Here is a 20,591-nt window from a genome sequence, read left to right on the forward strand (position 1 = left end):
ATATACATAAGTGTATATGTTTACATATGCTAGCTTATCTATATATGCAAGATTCTAAATTAACTAGCAACTGCTATTTATACTTTTAGATATAGGTATAAGTAGTTAAAAATGGACTAGATACAACTATGACTCTATGTTCATATTTTTATTAATGTACTTTATTCTAACAGTTTATTAGCATATATAATAGATTTTTTTTTGAAATAGGAATGTAGAAAAGGGTCTTCGAGGGACACGTACTACCATGGGACATTATAATACAATTAGCCGAATGGATAGACATCGTGTCATGGATGACCATTATTCTCCAGATAGAGAAAGGTAAGTATCATTAAGTACCATTAGGCTTTATTTATGATCACTTGTTTTCAGGAAGTAGCTACCTTAAAATGCTTTCATTTAGCCTTTATTTTATTTTCTAAAACCACGTTTCTTTGTTATCATGTCCATATTCTTTCTTAAAACTTCCACCATGCCAAATACAATAAAACAAAAGCAAGTTTTTTTTGTTGTTCCCATCCTAGTCATTGAGTTTAGGCCCGAGGCACTGTCTGTGAGCCTTTGTGCTCAAGACTACCACTTTACCACTTGAACCATAGTTAGGTGTTTTGGTACTTAATTGCTTCCCTTCCCTGACTGGCTTCAAATCGTGATTTTCAGATCTCAGCTTTCTGAGTAGCTAGGATTATAGGCATGCGCCACCATCATCACGCACACAAGGAAATTATTTTAGTAAGAATAGAACAAAGCCAAGCCAAGCATTATGGCACATATCTTTTTTTTTAATATTATTTTATTTTATTTGAGAACATACTGTACAGAGGGGCTACAATTACATGGGCAGGATAATGCATACATTTCTTACCAAGCATTGCAGCCTCCTCCTTTGTTTCCCCTTCACCTCCCTTCCCAGCCTCCCCCCTCCCCCCACCCAATTATACCCCCCTCCCCCCCCCCCCACCGACATTGTAAAGCTGGTTTTGACATGACATTTTGTACTTCTCATTGTTGCAACAGGTCCACCTGAATCCTTAAACGACTTGTTTGCCCCCATCTCCTCCACATGTTATATTGACATCAAATATAGTGAAAGCGGGGATTACACTGTGGGGGAGGGACATACAAAGCAACAAAGAAATAATCTTATAAATGCGTTAGAAACATATGCATGAAAGAAACAAAAACATTAAAATACATATTTAAGGGTTCATTTTCCTAACATCACATTATCTGACCTTTTCTGCTTGACTCATACCTATACTAGATATTGCAAATAAGGGAAATATGGCACATATCTTTAATCCAAGTCCTCTGGAAGCTGAATAAGAGAATCAGCTGAACTATATTAGCAAGTGCTACTTTTATACCATAGCACGATCCTATTTCTAAAAAACAAAAATTTCATTTAGCAATTTTGGTCCTTTTTTAAATTAGCTAACTTAGTGAATTTGCAAACGAAATTATAATTTTTATAATGAAAACAAGAGTTTTATTATTTTATGTTATAGCAGTGTATCATACGTGATAGCCTTCCATGAGATAATAGATTTTTGAAGACTTTATATGTACATCAGAGAAATCAGTGTGACTTTTCAGAGTCTTGTTTGTCTAGGAAGTACTCTATTATGATTCATGGAGATGTTTTTCCTCATGGCTTTCAATAAACTGTTTAAGCATCTTAAAGAATCATGTTTGTTGCTGTATTTGGAAAAATTCTCTGAGTTTGCTCCATTAATATGACAAACTTGGAACTAATATACTAATATAGCATTCTATTAATTACTACCAATTTTAAAAATGATTATAATTCATGCTTTGAAAAATTACTATGATTATTTTTCCCAAACTCACCAATGAATTTAAGATGAAGAAAGAAAGCTGAACATTCTATGTAGAAATTGTAATAAAATAGTGTGTATCCTAAACCAGTTTTAGAAAAACAGATAGGGATTTTAAAATAAAGTAGAATAAGAAATGATTGAATATGTCTGAGAGTAATTCTTTTGTTTGAATCTAGATTTATATTCAAATAATGCTTATAATTTCATTGTGGTTTAGTACACTTCTCCAAATGAAGGTAGAGGATGTCTTGGTCCTCAACAGTGTCAAAATAAGGGATTTTTATATGTAGAATTTAAGAAGAAATGGAATCATTCCTATATTTATAGTATTAGATTAGGAAGGAACATTTATTATATTAGTGTGAAATGAAGTTTTGCCTTCTTGTAGTGATCTGTGCCTGCCTTTAATGGTGATTATAGGTGCTACCTATAGAATATGATTTTTATCAAATACAATAATAGTGAAAGAACAATTACTATTTGACATGATTGAAAATTGGAAGTATTGTCGGTCGCCAGTAGCTCACACCCCGTAATTTTAGCTACTCAGAATGCTGAGATTTGAAGATCATAGTTCAAAGCAAGCCAGGGAAGGAGTCTGTGAGATTCTTATCTCCAATAAACTACTCAGAAAAGGCTGGAGGTGAAACTGTGGCTCAAGTGGTAGAGTGCTATCTTTGGGCAAAAGGAGTTCAAGCACAGCACACAGGACTGGCACAAAAAAAAAAAAAAAAAAAAGAAAGGCTTTAAATTACCTCGATTAATAGTTATTTGGGTTGTTATTTTGGTTACCTAATAGAATTTTAATAAATTTATTTTAAAGCAAGTCATACATTTTATATTTATTAAGGATTTCTTAATGAAAGGATAAAACGAGGAAAGTCTGAAATCACTTTACATTTTGTTTTCAATTTTGTGTAAAGTGACCTTTCATTAAAACTTGACTCTTTTTACTGAAAGCAAGTAAGTATGGTCTAAATCTTGCATAATATATTATGTCTAGTCACATTTGCAATTTGAGCCTCGATAATGAATCCTTTGTATTATGTAGTAATATAAAAAATTTACGTATGTAATTGACATATTATTCCATTTTTCTTGTTTTATTTTATAATTTATGAAACTTTTAACAAAAATGTTAACATAATTATCTCTAGATGTTTTGGAGAAATTTGATTTTAGTAGTCTTTTGGCATGATATAGAGATGACTAGATTGTAGTTATTATTAATTGGAAGGTGCCTTAAGTCCTTTTTGAAGTAAATAAAATAGAATTTCATTTCAAGTTGAAATATAAAGGATTTTTACTATTATGGTGGTTTAGCTGTATAATCATTATGATAAACAGAAATCTGAGGTAAAAATTATATTATTATATATTCTTGTATATACACTGTTACATTATTAAATAATGGTGCCTTAATTTCAAATACCCTAATATTCTCAAGGAATTTTAGTCATAAAAATGTGTGTGAAAGTATTATAGTTTTAATGTTTTGTTTTGAAAGTGAGTATAATAGAGAATTCCTGGATGAATTTTTATGAATAACATTTCATAGATTTGTGATGGTTAATCTTCATTACCAGCTTATTTGGACAGAAAGATACCTTGGAGATTTGTAAAACATACTTCTGGATGTGTTTCTGATGATGTTGCCCCCCAAAAGAACTAAGTGAGGAAGACCTACTTGAAATGTGTATGACATCACTCAGTAAGCTGTGGGCTGATAGAATAGAATGGGAGGAAGAAATCAGTTAGTTACAGACCTTCTTTCTCTTTCCTGGCTATCATGAAGTATACTATTCTGCTCTGCCATGGAATGAAGCTATGAACCAAAATAAATCCTTCTTCCCTTTTTTATGCCAGGTATTCTGTGGCTGTGGCAGAAATCTCACTAATACAACAGATAATCTACTATGCTGTTGATTTTAAAAGCTGTGAGAGACTTTTTCTTGAGAAACTAATTTAGGCATTTGAGAGAAACATTGGCCTTTTCTGTCAAACAGAATGGATTTGTAGGATTAGAATATTAGCTTATTGAATATACCATTTTTTCATAGAATTTGGATCTTGCTAACTATGTATTTGGGGATATTAATCTCTGACATTTAATTTCCTTATCTATAACATTATAATAATACCAACTTTATAGGGCTGTTTAACCAACATAATACCTCCAGTTCCATTTTTATAATACTCATCAGGTAGCCAAGTACCAAAAAGTGTAGCATCTACCCATAATTATTTCACCAAAACTTGCATTGTATATACTCAAACAATGTATCTTAACCTTAATGTTTTAAAAAGATGTTTTGACTTATAAACAATTTATATTTAATTTTTTAATTAAGCATAAATAAGCTGGCTTGTAATCCTAGCTATTCAAGATTTAAAAAGATTGAAGTTTAAAGCCAACCTGGACAGGAAAGTCCATGAGAATTTAACTACCAAAAAGCTGGAAGTGTAACTGTGGCTCAAGTGGTACAGCTTTAGCCTTCAGCAAAAAAGCTCAAGGACAGTATTCAGACCCTGAATTCAAGCTCCAGGACTGGCACGTGAATAATAATAACAACAATAATAATAGTAACAATAATAAATCACAAAAAAACAAGAGGAAATGGTCAATGCAGGTATTTTTAAAAACTTAGAGAGAATTTAAGATCTCACTTGCAATTCTGAGGAATGGACATGCTTATTCAAGCAATAACAAGAGAAGAGAGAGAGGCAGAACACACACCCATCATACAGGCCCACAATGTGAGCACATGTTGCAAAGTCTTATGTGAAAATTGGCTGTATTGCTGAAAAAACATTCTATTTGACATTAAACAATAGTACTCATTTAAACTTAAATGGTGTGATATCTATATTCTTATAATAGGTAATATAAAGTAATTGTATATCAACATTTTATTGGATTTTTTATTCTCTTTATCTTACAGTATCATTAGTAAAAATCTTATCCTGTTTTGAAAAGAAAATAGATTTTTTGACAAACAATTCAGAAATGTACCTGAATGAATATTAGTTAATATAATGACTTGTGAAGAGCATCTTATATCTTCTCTATTCCATCTCTTGCAGCATTCTCTCTCTTATGAATCATGTTAACTACTACAACTAGGAACATAATTTTCCTGGGATAAGATCTGACTTTAGTATTGTCTTTATAAGTTGATTTACTAGCAAGTATGCATAATACCAGATAATATTTTTATTATATGTCCTGGAGTATGCTTTTTAATGTTTGGTGCTTTTATTATTGGATACTTTTATTTCCTTGAAGTATACATTTAACACCAGCATTTTAAGAGTATTCTAAGAGGAATATGTCTTAAAATATGGAACTCTGGAATGTCTCACACACATATACCATTTTTATTTTTATTTTTATTTTTATTTTTTGGTTGGTCGTGGGGCGCTGTCCCTCAGCTCTTCAGCTCAAGGCTAGCGCTCTACCACTTGAGCCACAGCACCACTTCCGGTTTTCTGAGTGATTTTTTGGAGATAAGAGTCTCACAGACTTTCCTTCCCTGGCTGGCTTTGAACCATGATCCTTAGATCTCAGCCTCCTGAGTAGCTAGGATTACAGGTATGAGCCACTGGTGCCTGGCCACATACCATTTTTGTGTTCTGCATTAGGCAATCAGCTATTGTATAGTGTAACACATACTCATAAATGTTTAATCAATACTCTATTTGGTCCTTTCAATTAAGAGCTATGAGGGAACTATGTCTCAGAAAGTGTAAAATTATTGGTAACATGGAAACAATAGGTTTCAGTTTATAAAGTAATGATCTTATATGTAACACTTATGCACATAATTTCGATGAATCATACTAAAAATATTGTTGCAACTGTGAAGCAAAGCATGAACAACATTAAAGACAGAGTATAAGTTGTCATTAATTTGATGTAATTGGAAACAGCTTTGAATAATTATGGGTTTCTAAAAGATATAATATTTATCCACATTTTTCCGTGGTTTTTGTGTCTGGTGATTCCTAAAAGGAAACATTTAAGCAAATTTAATCATTATAATGATGAACATGAGTATTTTGTGTTCTCTTAAAGATCATATTGCTTAAAATCAAAGTGTATGTAGAAACTGGATTAGTAAGTAGTTCCAGTTCTTTAAATAAAAATATTTTATTATGATTTTTAGAATTTGTAACTTACTTGATGATGATGATGATGATGATTATTATTATTTTTGTATGTGCGCTGATACTGAACTCAGGGTCTAGGCACTGTCCCTGAGTTTTTTGTTCAAGGCCACACTCCTACCACTGGATCTAAAGTTTCACTTCCGGCCTGTTGGTGGTTAATTGGAAATAAGAATCTCATAGCCTTTCCTGTCCAGGTTGGCTGTGAACTGTGACCCTCAGGTCTCAGTCTCCTGAATGGCTAGAATATATCAGGCATGAACCATCAGCACCAGGCTTTCTTTTTCTTAATAAAAATTTAGTGAGCTAACTAGTTTTCTATTTTTTTTACAATGAATTCCTGTACTGTTCACATTTTAAAAAAATTTCACAGACATTTTAGCAAAAATGTCTTTTGCAAGTTTTAATAACTTATAATCATATTCAAGTCCTAATTCATATTAATTGACCAGCAATTCAATAAAAATGTACAAAATATGCTCTTACATTAAATAAAAACAAGAGCTTTAAATACATCTTGGATTTTAGAGGGTTCAATTAGAACATACTGTCAAATTTTCTGTAATGTTCATACATGTATTTTCATAGTTTTCAATAGAAAGTCAAGGAAAAGATATGGCCAAAAGATTAAGCATTAACATGACTAGTGACAACAAATCAATTATTTAAGAATATATCTTTGGCAGCATTAATTATTAACAGTCTTCAAGGAAAATACTAGAAACTGGATGATGATATTGTACCTATGAAATTATACACTTTCAGAAGCCTTGATATTTATATTTTTCTGTTGTTCTTAAGTATTTCCTCAAGAAATACTTAATACTTTGAAGCAATAAATCTCAAAATCACAGTTGTTGAGAATTATTTCTACTGTTCATAAAGTTGAGTTATGGGGGAGGGGTGCTTTCTTACTTTTATTTATTTAATACTACATAGGCCTGTAATGTTTTGTCTACATTTCTAGAAACATTTTTTATGATTACGTGAATCATTACTTTCTTTGGAAAGATTTAAGATGGAAGTGGTATAATTTTGGTTTTACTTATAATTCAACAAAAATATAACATTGAGTGGTTTTAAAAACACAGCATGGTCTAGACAGATACATTATCATTGGTTGACTAACTATACAATATCAAAGACCTGGAGGCTGAAACATATTATCTATTATAATGTTGCATTTACTACAATAATATGCTTGGGACTGCTTAGGAAGAAAATTACTTGTTTGTAATTAAAAAGAACTTCAAAGAGGGGCTGGGAAGGTGGCTCAGTGGTAGAGCACTTGCCTTACATGCATGAGGCTCTGGGTTCAATTTCTCAGCACCAGAAGCAGAAAAAGCTGGAGTGGTTCTGTGGCTGAAGTGGTAGAGTGCTTGCTAACACGACTGACAAAAAAAGAAAGAAAATTGAAAGAAAAGAAAAGAACCTCAAAGAGAAGACCAATTTTAAACACTGAGTAAAGTTTTCAAAGGCAAAGAAATGGAAGAAGGGGGATGATAGGAATTTTTAGAGATGGATGAATCCAAACAAATGTTGGAAACCACATGATATATTTAGAAAGTATTAGTTAGTCTGTCATATCAAAGGTATTGCCACGAGGATGAGAAGTGTGGAAGATGAAGACTGAAAGTTAAGTTAAAACTTTTAAGAAATTTGTGCTTCTTTCTTGATATTGCAAACCATTGAAAGATTCCAACTGAAGTACCTATGTAATCAGAAAGCATAATTTACAGATGTATGTTTTTTTGTAGCTGGAAGGAGAGGGAAGGGAAACCCAAGGGAAGATTATTCAGGTTAACATGTTAAGCTTGCTTTGTGTAGTTGCAAGAGAAAAGGAAAAGAAGGAAGAAATCTGAGTGCTTTCTAGATATCAGAGCCAGCAATTTATAAATCAATTTAATGTTGAAAGTAAGGAAGTGAAGGAGTTAAATTCTGAAGCTTTAAATAGCCATACTAGCTTCCAAAGGGGATAAATGAGTAATATTCAAATTAAAAATGACTTTAGAGATTTTGTGGGCCTATGTTCAGAATAGGTAACTGAGTGGCAACTATGGTAGGTAGTTATGAAGCCAGATGTGTAGAGATCTAGACTTCTCACTCCTACTGTAGCCAATCATTCTGATTTTACTAGATATCTATATATTGATTATACTTATAATTTTGTTTTCTCCTTAAAAGAAATAGAATGAGAAGGAAACAGAGGAAAAGGTGGAAGAGGAAAAGAGGAGGAGGGAGAAAGAGATGGAGAAGGACTTTGAAAAGTACCGTTCCATCCCCTTTATTTCATAGCACCATATGTACAGAGAGACAAAAATGTCTTATAACAAATAAATGTTTTTCTAGAGTGTCTACATGATAGTGAAACATGTGGAAATCCTAAGAAGCCAATTTAATATGCTGTGTAACACCCCTACCCCAAATAAGACTAAAGAAAGACAATAGTTTACCTATTATTTTTTCAAAATAATAGGTCAAGGGATTATAAGAATTATAGGTCAAGGGATGAGTTTTGGAAAACCATTACTGCCTATAAAGAATGTTTATAACATATAAATAAGTACTTTGGGTGGTATGCAAATGTAGATAAAAATGTGTTAACTGAAAATATGAGGAGAGGGAGAACTCAAAAACAGTGTAATTCCTAAGAAAGGCAAAGTCATAGGTCAACAAAATAAACACCAGAAAACAGGTACTTGAGAAGAGTGGAGTCAAGGGCAAGGAGGTAGATGAGTGAAAAGAAGTGGGAAGACTGTAGTAAAAACAAAATTAAGTGTATATCCTACAAAATTAAGAAAAGTGAGGGAAGTTGGTTTGCATGGGAGAGACTGTTGAAAGAGGCGACATTGATCAGGATGCATTGTTTTCATAAACTGCTTTGTTGAATGGCAACTCCTTTGTACAACTACTTAAAGATAAAATTATTTTTTAATACAGAGAAAAAAGTACAGAGAAATGGAATTTGGTCTGTTATATTGGTAAAAAAAAAAGCTGTCAAGTATTATATATAAATGTTAAGAGCTTGTATTTCAAATTTTGAAGTTCTTAGTTGAAACCAAGACCTGATACGGCTTACTGTATGAACAATCACTTAAGAGTCTCAAATTAAATGTGGAAATACTAGAACCCTGCCTCAAAGAGTTGTTAGAAAAAGTAAATGAGTTAATGTAGACAAAACTTAATATATAGAAAAGTGTTAAGCTGGGTTTAATATCTGGAGAGAACACTGTTTCAGAAAGCAAGAGAGGAAAGTGTTAGGAAATAGAGGTTTGAAAATCAAAGCCTAATACCATAGATATGATTAAGAGGGACAAAAGGATGTTTTCAGATTTCATAGGAAGCAATTAGTTATCTTTAAAGTTAGATTTAAAAGAGTGGTAGAGTCAGAAGTCTACTGCATTAACATTAACACTTAAGGAGTTAGGAAGACATGACAAAATTGTAACTGTCTTTCAAGATATTTTATCCTGAAGTGTGATTAATGTGATGCTTTGAGATGGGTTCATGACTGTTAAAGGTCTCAATTTTAGGATTAATCTCTAATGAAGAAGGGAAACATGAAGGAATAATAATAAAAAATGGTTGAAGCTAGATCATGTGATGAGCAAATAGAGGTATTTCTTCTAGTGCAGACTAGTGTAGAAGAGAATGATAAGATATATTTACTCTATATTTAGAGAGAGAATTGTGGTTCAAGGTTTTCTTGCATTGTTTTATGGAACAGTGATCATTGGCCATGATTGTTTTGGCTTTAAAAGTTTTAAGAAAGCAGGCAATTTGAATTAGTGTCACAAAATGAAGATAATAAACTTTAGATAGGTAAAAGGTCAGTGTTTTTTAGATTGCTTATGATAATCATGATTCATGAATGTAACAGAGCCAAAAGCATAAAATAAATACAAAAGAGGCATGGCAAATGGAAAATAGGATAGCATATAATAAATTTAATAAACAACATAACCAAATGAAATAACTTATTTATTAATTGTACTGTTATTTTTATTCAGGAGGAAATAACTTTTATTTTGCTAAGTATTAGATGTTACCTTTTGAACTTTCTGATTGTTTTTTCTCTTTTCACTTTTCTTCCTAAGAAATAGGACAGTATCTCTATAATATAACACTTTCTAAGTGGTCCTGAAATTATTTGAATCAATAGTTGATAATATTTTAATTTTAAAATGTGATTTTGGAGTATCTAAATATTAAATTTTGTTGCATTTTATTTTAGAATATTTAGATGGTTAACTTTTAGCGAAGATATACTGCAGTGGACTTGGGGAGAGGGACAAGCTTTCTAATACCAACTTTCATTTGCTTTGCTTACTATCTGCTTATCTTTTTGGCTCTCACTTTTAAAACTAAACTATACTTTTTCACTTCCTCTCTAAGTCTCATTTATATTCTTGTTTCTGCCATGCTTGCAGTCATTTTCTTACTCTACCTCGCTCCAGATACAGTCAGAACATTGTGCATCATCACAGAGATGGCAGGTATATCTTTCTTACAATTGAGTGTGTTTGTAGAATTGCATGTTTCTGTCAATTACTGTTATATAATTCACTTTTGCTTCTGTTTATATATACATATGTATATATAGTTCAATAATGAAATGTAGAAATATTATTCTTATAAAGCAAAATATATGGGGCTGGGAAGGTGGCTCAGTGGAAGAGCGCTTGCCTTGCATGCTTGAGGCCCTGGGTTTGATTCCTCAGCACCACATAAGCAAAAAGAAAAAAGCCGGAAGTGGCACTGTGGCTGAAGTGGTAGAGCACTAGCCTTGAGCTGAAGAGTTGAGGGACAGTGCCCAGGCCCAGAGTTCAGGCCCCATAACCGGACCAAAAAAAAACAAAAACAAAAACAAAAAAAGCAAAATATATATAAACTAATTGTGATAGAATATCAAAAATACAGCTTTTCTTTGATCAACTAAGGTCATCTTTTTCATTACCCTAAACTTATTTCACTAGGAATTACAGTATCAAGGATGAAATAATAGCATGCTTTACAAATTAATCGTAGTTCACTTCCCACCTTCCTCAGGAGAGCATGTAATTAAATACTTAGTAAATATGTCTTACCAAACTGCATCCCTCCTTCTCTGCTTGAAAGCAGAGGAGTCTTATCTTTGAAGTGTTTATGTTGAAATGATTTATTTGTGGTTACCATGTCAAAGGTGAATGTGATCTGTTTAATAATAGAAAGTCTTGGATCTGTGGAAATTATTGGGTTTGTGAGAAACTCTTGTTCATTTCTACCCTACTGCTATTATTTTATCTGAAGTGGGGTTTTTCAGTAGTAATTAGTACACTCTAATACTTTAAAGAAACATGATTTATTTGGAGAGAATTATCAGTTACTTGCCACTTAACAAAGAAAGGAGAGAAAATGACAAAGAGGGAAGAAAAATGGTCACCCATGTCTATAAAGTTCTCAAGGTTCTTTGTACCTTTAGAGATTTGAGAGAGTACATGAGCAGCATTTAAAGAATGTGAGGGAGACAAGAGGATGACAGTGATAATGAAATGATGGGTTACTTGAGCAGAGATTAGAAGTTCTGTGCTTAGTCACCCTGATTGTTGTTTCCAAGACAGTTTTAGTTATATGTGACCTCCTCTATGTCTAGTAAATTAGTTAAGAGTTAGTAATAAAGAATTTAGAAACCTAATATAAATTAATGGGAAATTTCCAAGATTTGTATTAATATGGCTGAAGGTGGAAGAAAATATGAAATAACATTAACAGAAAATAAATTAATTTTTTCTGATCTTTCAATAAAATGTTATAGAAACAAGTAAAGTTTATTGCTGTAGTTTTCTTTTGAATTGATCTCCTTCATTTTATTTCTTTTATTTTGCTTTGTCTTTATGCTATAGCTGTATAGTACATTGTTTCAGTTGCAATGATATGCATTCACCTTCTATAAATACAAAAACATAGTAATATGGATGTATCCTAATACTAGGTCATGTTTTACTTAAGATGGGTTAGTGCATGAATGAGACCACATTCACTTTAGGCTTATTCTGTTTAATTTGGTACCTCTTCATTTCATTTTTTTTTTATTGTAAGAATATTGTACAGAGGGGTTACAATTACATGGGCAAGATAATGAGTACATTTCTTATCAAGCATTGTAGCCTCCTCCTTTGTTTCCCCTTCCCATTCCTTCCCAACCTCCCCCAGCCCCCTCCACCCAATTCCCCCCCCCCAAAGTTGTAAAGTTCGTTTTTGACATAACGAATTGTACATCGCATTGTTGCAATGGGTTCACTTGTATCTCTATTTAAACTATTTGTTTTTTCCCTTCCCCTCCACAAATTATACCAACATCAAATACAGTGAAAGCCAGGGGTATACTAAAGCTACCAGCACGACTATGTTTATTACAGCATTATTTACCATAGCTAAGATATGCAACCAACCCAGATGCCCCTCAGTAGATGAATGGATCAAGAAAATGTGGTATATATACACAATGGAATTCTATGCCTCCATCAGAAAGAATGACATTGCCCCCATTTGTTAGGAAATGGAAAGACTTGGAAAAAATTATATTAAGTGAAGTAAGCCAGGCCCAAAGAAACATAGGTCCCATGATTTCCCTTATTTGCAATAACTAGTATATGTCTGAGTCAAGCAGAAAAGGTCGGATAAGTTGATGTTAGGGAAATGAACCCTAAGATATGTATTCAGATGTTTTTCTTTCAGGCGATTGTTTCTTACATATTTATAAGATTATTTCTTTGTTGCTTTGTATGTCCCTCCCTCTTCATTTCATTTTAAGTGACAGTCATATGCAGTGTTATCTAATTTATACTTCGTGTTTTTTAGTGTAGTTCTTAATGACTATTTGCTTTATGTTATTTAGTTTTCAATTCACTAATGAAGATAAACTGAAATTTTGATCTATTCTATATTGGTTATCAATTTCATATGCTTATCTGAATTATCAACCTCAGCCTAACTCTTCTCTTTTTGAATGGGGCATGTATGAATTGTCTTTCTATGCCACAGTTTGGTTTGTGATAAGGAAACAAGAAGTCAGTATTAACATAAAAATATAACACAGGAAAAAATTGTTTTAGAAAACAAATTGTAGATCATTTGGGTAAACTTTATACAAAAGGCATTACTCAGCTAACTTTTGAAATAATACCCTTCATCTTATCATTATTAGGGTTTTGGTATAATGACTGTTTTGTTTCACAACAAAGAATGTATATAAATGACATTCTTGAATCTATTCCTCAAACTGAGAACCAGAGCATCTGCCATACATCTCCCTATACTCTCCTCCACTATTGCAGCCCTGTGCCTCTTCCACAAAAGTGATTTTGAATTTCCAGGTTTCCTTTGTTGTTTTGTTGTTGTTTTTGAAGCTACTTTCATTATTGTTGTTCATTCTACCCTTCTAAATTAGTCACCCCTCTGACTTCCATCTTAATCTACTATGAGATTCCTAGACTGACTTTTTTCATATGCATATGTAAAAGATATAAAACCTTGTTTAGTCAACTATCTGTTGTCATGTATTTATTTCCATAATGTTCTGCAGTACTATCTTTAACCTTTATGACTTCGTATTTAATATAACTCAGCACAATTATCCCCTAATCCTTTCATGTTTGCACCATCTGTTGACTTTTTGTTTCCATCATCTGTTGACCTCTTGGTTATGGTATTTAATTCACTGATGATTTTAGCACTTACCTTTAGTTTTCTTCTGTTTCATAATTGCTGATGTCAGCCTGAGTAATGTCAGCATTCTCCTGAAAGATTTATACAGCAACCACTTAATTCTTTAACTATCTCAAATATAATGAGCTCAAATATAATGACTTCAGTCAGTCATTCCCATAAGCCATTCTTTGAACATTATCATCACTTGAAATTGTGTTATCTTTGATAACTAAATTCAAATTTTATTGAACTCAGACTCCCAAAGTATCTCTTGATTGGTCTTTTTGCTTATTTGTATATACATAAGTGAAATTTATTAAGACCTTTTTCAATTCTTTTACCATATTGTGTTTCTTTTTTATGAATTTCAAGTCTGGACTAGTCTTGTTTCTCATGGAAAAAAATGACTTGAACTAAGATGTGAAAATTCTCTGTAATTTAGCCAAAGTAGTTGAACCCTTGAAAGGGAATGTGACCTTTATAATGAAGAATATGAAATAAGAAAGTGGTACCAATATATAATTGTCCAGTTTTTCAGTCTGGATTGCAAGGTAGTATTACTCTTATCCTAGTATTCTTCTTTCCAAATGTGGTAAATGCAGTTAATAGAACATGTTCATTTTCAGTCTCAGTCCAGTTTATTGGAAAAGTCTAGGCTTTTAGTGTATCTCCACCTCAAGACTATAACATGAAAAATTACCAGTATTTCAGAAGTGTACAGGCTTAAATGTTTACTAAAATCATTTGTTATTACTTCAGGAAACAGATGTTACTTAGTATTAGGAATCAAAGTATTTTTCTTGACAAGCTATCCTGACAAGTACAGAAATATCTTTGCTTCATGTTACATTTTAAAGTAAACTCAATATTTAAGCAGACTTGTTTAGAATGAATTATCAAGTTACCCTTCATTAATTAGTACCCTTGATAATAACATAAATATATCTTCTTATTTAAAAACATATCCCTGTTTCCTAATTACTTTTCTGGCATGCTGCTTAGTTCTACTTGTAGCTATACAACATATTGAGGAATAGCTGACATTGATTGTTGGCAGGTAGGGTGGATTTTTATGCAAAGATTTCATTTAGAAGCCATTAATTTAGTTGTATCTTAGAAGAGGATTAGAAATTATTTAGGTTAGATGGAAGTAAGTTGGGCTGTCAATGAGTTAAAAAAATGTATGAGCAAAAACAGACCTGAAGAATGGAATACAAGACACAAAAATAAACATATACTTATATTCATCTGTTTTTTTTCCAAAGGAGCCAATGTATTTCTTGGAAAGAAGACAGCTTTTTTTCATAAATAGCATTGGGAAATTTGATCATCCACATGCAGAAAACTGAAACTATATTTGTCTTTTACCTTGTATTAATATCAATTCAAAGTGAATCAAAGAGTTCAGTGTAAGAACTGTAACCTTAAAATTACTACACAAAAAAGTAGAGGAAACATTAGAACTCTTTGGGATAGGCAGAAGCTTCCTGAGTAGAATTCAAGGGGCATGGCAAATGGGAAAGAGCCTTGACAAATGGATTGCATCAAGCTTAAAACTTCTACATAACAAAGGATATAGTTACTAAAGCAAAAAGACAGCCTAAAGAGTAAGGGGGAATGTTTGCCAGCTATATGTGCAACAAGGTTCTAATAAACAGAATATACCAGAAGCCTAAAACACCCAGCTAATGAAAGGAGCTATACAGAGACTTCTCAGAAAAAGAACATATGACCAATAAATACATGAAGAAATGTTCAATATCCTTGGCCATAAAAGAAATACAAACAAAATGTTGATATTCTATCTCACTCCAGTCAGAAAAGGCATTATCAAAAATATGAACAACAAATGCTGATCTTGATTCAGAAAAGAAGGGCTTCTAATACTATGTTGGTGGTAATATAAGTTAGTCCAACCACTGTGGAAATTGGTATTGGGAATCCTTAAAAAACCAAACATAGAATTACCCTGTGCACTAGTGTTACCAGATTGGACATTTATCCAAAAGACTATGGGATAAGTTATAACAAAGACAACTACACTTCTATATTTATTGCAGCACTCATCACAAATAGCCAAGTTAGGAAACATTCCAGATGTCCATGTGTGTGTACAGGTATAAGATAAGATAAAATTCCATTGCATATATATGTGTATATTATATATCATTACATATTATATATTATGAAATATATGATTAATGTATTATATACATATATAGGCCATTAGGAGAATGAATTTATGTCATTTGCAGGAAAATGAATGGATCTGGAAAACTTCATTCTGAACAAGGTAAACTAGGCCCCCCAAAGACAAAAGGCCCATATTTTCTCAAATGTGGATCTCAGGCCCAAAATATAGCCTCCATATAACAACATACATAGGCATATGCAACACCACACATATGTATGTGTATGCATACTCAATTAAATTGAGTAAAATATATAATATATGCAGGAGTGAAACTTCATGGAGTAAACCCTTTGAACAAATAACAAACAAATGAATATCAGGAACTGAAACATTATTTGAATGGGAGACTAGTGGGAAGGGAGTAGATACATAGAACAGGAAATGGGGAAAGATATAGTTCTCAATGTACATATGTGAAAATGGAAGTGGAAAACTTTAAGACTCAAGAGGAAAGGGTGGGGAGGATGAGGAGAATAATTGAGGGTTGACTTTGATGAAGATGCACTGGACACATAAACAGACATGTTAAATTATAGCCCCTTAGTATAACCATTTGAAGATTAAAATGTAAAAATGAATTTTTCCCTCATACTAACTATAAAGGAGACATGTTTAAGCATAGATTGAGATAACTGAGGTCATTATAAATATTTATTAATAAATCAATATTAATTTAAAAATAAAGCAAAAGTGATGGAAGCATATTTCAAGCACCAGAGCACCTGCTTAGTCAATGCAGAACCCCAAATTCTAGTAGGTTTCTCTTGTCTTAACTGTAACTGACATATTGTGAGAAGTCTGCCTTCTGCTGTGGTTCCCTTGTGTGCCTCACTGATGGCCATATTTTCATCTCACATTGTGATCATTAGAAAAAGAAAAATAGAATTTCAAAGACTGACTATAACTCTCAAAAACTTTTTTACTAAAGGGGTTATTTACTAAGGGATTTTCCCCTTTCAATCGAAGTACTTCTAAACAGAGGTACGTTTTGGAAGATATAGGGCAGGTTAAGACATTTGAAGTAATTTCCTGCATCTCACAATAACTAATATATCTCAAGTATTAAAAATAGTTCATTTTGTAAGCCTTGAGACTAGATATTCTGCAATTTCCTTCCCACATAAAAAATTGCTTCATTGAATCAGAATATATCAAATTTTGGATAAATTAAATATTATTTTCAGTTGAGATAGTTGTAAATATTCCAGTAAGTTTTGCCTCCACATTATATGAGAAACATTTGTTAATAAGTTTACATTAACAAATTAAAATGTAAAGATTTAAAAATTTAAAGATTTAGAAATTTGCTAAGTAGAGAAATTAATTTTTAGAAATTGAAGGACTCATGGATACATCATTCTTTGAGTTTAATTGCCTATTCTGATGAAGATAGGTTGTGTATGCTAAAAAAACAGATAACAAATTGAGGATTTTTTTTTCCAAACAAGTATTCTCTCTAAAATGTGTTTTGTAGAAAAATAAATTATGATTTTTACAGTATAAGGTCACATTTTCATTTCTCTCACTTATAATTGAGGATTATATATGAGTTTACATGAAAATACTAAACTTAGCTAATCACATTGTGATACACAGACTTAATATTTATGAAATCACAAATGTTGCCCTATGATTTTGTAATGTTATCCCAAGGTATGAAATTGTTTACAATTTTTTCATTTTTGAAAATAAAATTTACAGAATTTGTAGGTAAAGTGGAATTCCTTGATAAGGTTAATGCTTACTTTACTGTCTATAATATATAAGCATTTCCATTTGTGTTGTAGCAACTGGGCAAGGAGGTAATAACTTCAAGTATACTTTGACATGTGTTCTATGTTTGCATTTTAGAGCCAGATTTACTGTCTTTAGAATTGTCTTACAAATTGTGGGGTTGGTTACCAGAAAACATGTATTAGTCATGTTAGATAAGTATTATCTTAGGCTCCAGAAATTAAAAATCATTAATGAAGGGTGACTTAAATTTATTCCTTCTATGGATTAACTATTCCATGGATTAAGTTTTAGTATTAGATATATTTATGGTCAGAGAGATCACATTGCTTCAGAATTATAATTTCAGGCAATTGATATCCATTCTGCAATAGTTGGTATAGCTAAAGTGCATTGAGATAGATAGCTGATTACCAGTTCTCTACAGAGTGATGTCTTTTGGAGTCATATTTACATGTGGCTACATATTTCAAAGTGGCCCTACTTTCCCACAACCTCATTTTCATTCTTTGGTTTGAATGGTTAAGTTTTCCAGTGCATTATAATTATGCAAGAAGCCTTTTTGTATCTTGTTGGTATGTTAATATAATACATGGCCTTGCAAGTTTGAGACTTAATATCTATAAGGTTTTTGACACTCTTGAAAACATTAGGAAAAATCATTGAATTATGCTTCACATTATTTGATTAGGAAATTAATTTTACAAAGGAGGCAGTTTGGATTTTTGTTGGGCATAGCTGGGCAATTCCTATTACCTTCATTGGAAATTGCTATTAAAGGCAGACTAAATTTAGTTCTTTAGAAATTCTTAAATTCAGTAAGAATTTACAAAGACTATGTTGGGGAAATTTTTCTGTTTACATACTTAATAATTTTAAACAATTCCATTTTCAAAATCAGTATGATGCATCATAACCAAATAGCAGAAGGGCACTAAAGATCAACTGAGCTGCTTTTTGACTAACGTTACAGGGATTGTGAAGCAGCAGATAGACAGCCATATCACAGATCCAGATCAACAGAACAACGGCCTCTCCTTGAGCGGACCACCACCCGCTCCAGATCCACTGAACGTCCTGATACAAACCTCATGAGGTCGATGCCTTCATTAATGACGGGAAGATCTGCCCCTCCTTCACCTGCCTTATCGAGGTGAAAGATAAATCAATCAGACTAACTTCCCTTTTTTGCCCCACCAGCACACCATTTTATATTTCCAACAGCTAAATGGTCTCTTCTATCATCTTTGGCTGATCACTAATACCAGTCAATACTAACCTTTTCAGTGTAAACACACTACTTATATTCAATGGATATAATAGTGTGTCATATCATTGTAATTTGTTTATTAACTGTCCTGATTTCATCTGTTTTGTGATTTTCATTAATTAGAAGTCCGAGATAAATCCCCAAAGTATTCTTTCCCTTCAGAGTGAGAAGTTACTTTGTGTTCATTAGACATCACTTTTATAATAGTCATCTTAATGTCAATAAGGAAAACTAGATAGTATTTACTTTCTATCAACACTAATATCATACATTTTCTCTAAATGAATTTTGAATTGTTCAGGGCGTTAGTTGTAGTTGCATTACATATTTTCTAACCATGGAATAGTTCAAGTAAGCCTGAGTAAAAATCTCTTTAGATCAAGGGAAGGTTAGTGTTAAGAGTTTGAAATCTGGAAGAAAAAAAAAAAAAAGGAAAGTAACATTACTTTTTTTTTTTTTTTGAGCTTCAAAATTCTCCTTTTACTTTCACATGAGTAGAACACTAACTTACATTAACAAGTCCATGGATTTTATTGTAAGGTTTTGTGTGCATGTATGTGTGTATGTGTGCATATTACACAAAAAAATACAAGCATCTTTTGCTACTCAAATAACCATTCAAATATCCATATTTTGTCCTGTTTCCCTAACGTTTTAATCAGCAGCTAAACCTCTTTTAAAACTGCACTTATACAGCGGTCCTATGAGCCCTCTGTATTTAAAGTATTTAATCCCATATACTGAAAATAAATATTAATGATATATGTTGTAGGTCTCACCCTCGTACTGGATCTGTGCAGACAAGCCCATCAAGTACTCCAGTGGCAGGACGAAGGGGCCGACAGCTTCCACAGCTTCCACCAAAGGGAACATTGGAAAGAAGTAAGTTTGATTTCTAATTATGTCATATAGGAAATACACATGGAAGCTAAGGTGAATCAAGATTTCTTATTACTTTTGTGTTGGTTATCTTTTGCTATGCCTTGGCTGCATTGGACAATGACAATAAATGTATTTGTGAATTCTGTTACATATTTTGCATGTAAAATTTATGCTACTTGAAGATAAAATAAGCTTTTAATTGCTCTTACTCATTTTTCAAATTTGAATAAATGCACTTAAAAAGTAAACTTAATATTATCTTAATTATAGTAGTTGAAATACTTCTTTGCAACTAAGTTTATGTAATTGTTCATAATTACATAAAGTTTATTAGTAACTAGCTAAATCAATTTTCACACACTGCAAAGGACTGGTTAGCTGATGCACAACATTGGTGATCCTTCTCAAAACTGGAGTACAAGAAAAGGTAATCATAAATATACAAAAAAAGATGCATGTTGTACTGATATTTTTAATAATTTCAATTTTTGCATAAGAAGCAATATTTGCTGATGTGCACATGAACATATTTCTCAAATACCTATAAATTTTTGTAAAAAGGCCTCTAATAGCATGAATAACAATATAATAATTTTAACATTATTTAAGATGATCCTTTTATTTGGTATATGGGTATAATTTCAAAGCTGTATATTCATATTTAAATCACCATTTAACTTTTCTTTGATAAACTGTACATTCTGTGACTTTGGAAATTTCTGTTGTTTTTAACCCTTGTGCTTTGGTTCCCCCCTCCCTACCTTTTTTCCTTTTTTCTATTCTTTGTTGTTGTTGTTGTTATTATTTTCCC

The 20,591-nt window shown here is 32.1% G+C and overlaps 1 protein-coding gene and 1 long non-coding RNA gene across 41 annotated transcripts in view; one reads left to right on the plus strand and one right to left on the minus strand.

Moving 5' to 3' along the window:
• Positions 1 to 20,591, plus strand: part of Rims2 (regulating synaptic membrane exocytosis 2) — a 427,098-nt gene that overhangs the window by 250,906 nt on the left and 155,601 nt on the right. For 21 of the 40 annotated variants that reach the window (XM_069991192.1, XM_069991193.1, XM_069991195.1 and 18 more), the window contains 4 exons: positions 211 to 324; positions 10,442 to 10,507; positions 18,602 to 18,781; positions 19,671 to 19,780. In XM_069991192.1, the coding sequence (XP_069847293.1) occupies positions 211 to 324; positions 10,442 to 10,507; positions 18,602 to 18,781; positions 19,671 to 19,780 (470 nt within the window). Of the gene's footprint in view, positions 1 to 210; positions 325 to 10,441; positions 10,508 to 18,601; positions 18,782 to 19,670; positions 19,781 to 20,591 lie in introns of those variants that run through there. The other 19 variants (XM_069991196.1, XM_069991198.1, XM_069991200.1 and 16 more) reach the window with 3 other exon arrangements.
• On the minus strand, positions 983 to 20,580 carry LOC138805931 (uncharacterized). Its single transcript, XR_011365681.1, has 4 exons — positions 20,542 to 20,580; positions 19,678 to 19,752; positions 13,731 to 13,789; positions 983 to 1,107 (listed from the first exon to the last, which is right to left on the minus strand). It is a non-coding gene; the product is annotated as an uncharacterized lncRNA (long non-coding RNA).

Source organism: Dipodomys merriami, unplaced genomic scaffold (genome assembly GCF_024711535.1).
Source record: "Dipodomys merriami isolate MVZ:Mamm:240054 unplaced genomic scaffold, mDipMer1.0.p SCAF_4, whole genome shotgun sequence".
NCBI classification, from domain to species: Eukaryota; Metazoa; Chordata; class Mammalia; order Rodentia; family Heteromyidae; genus Dipodomys; species Dipodomys merriami.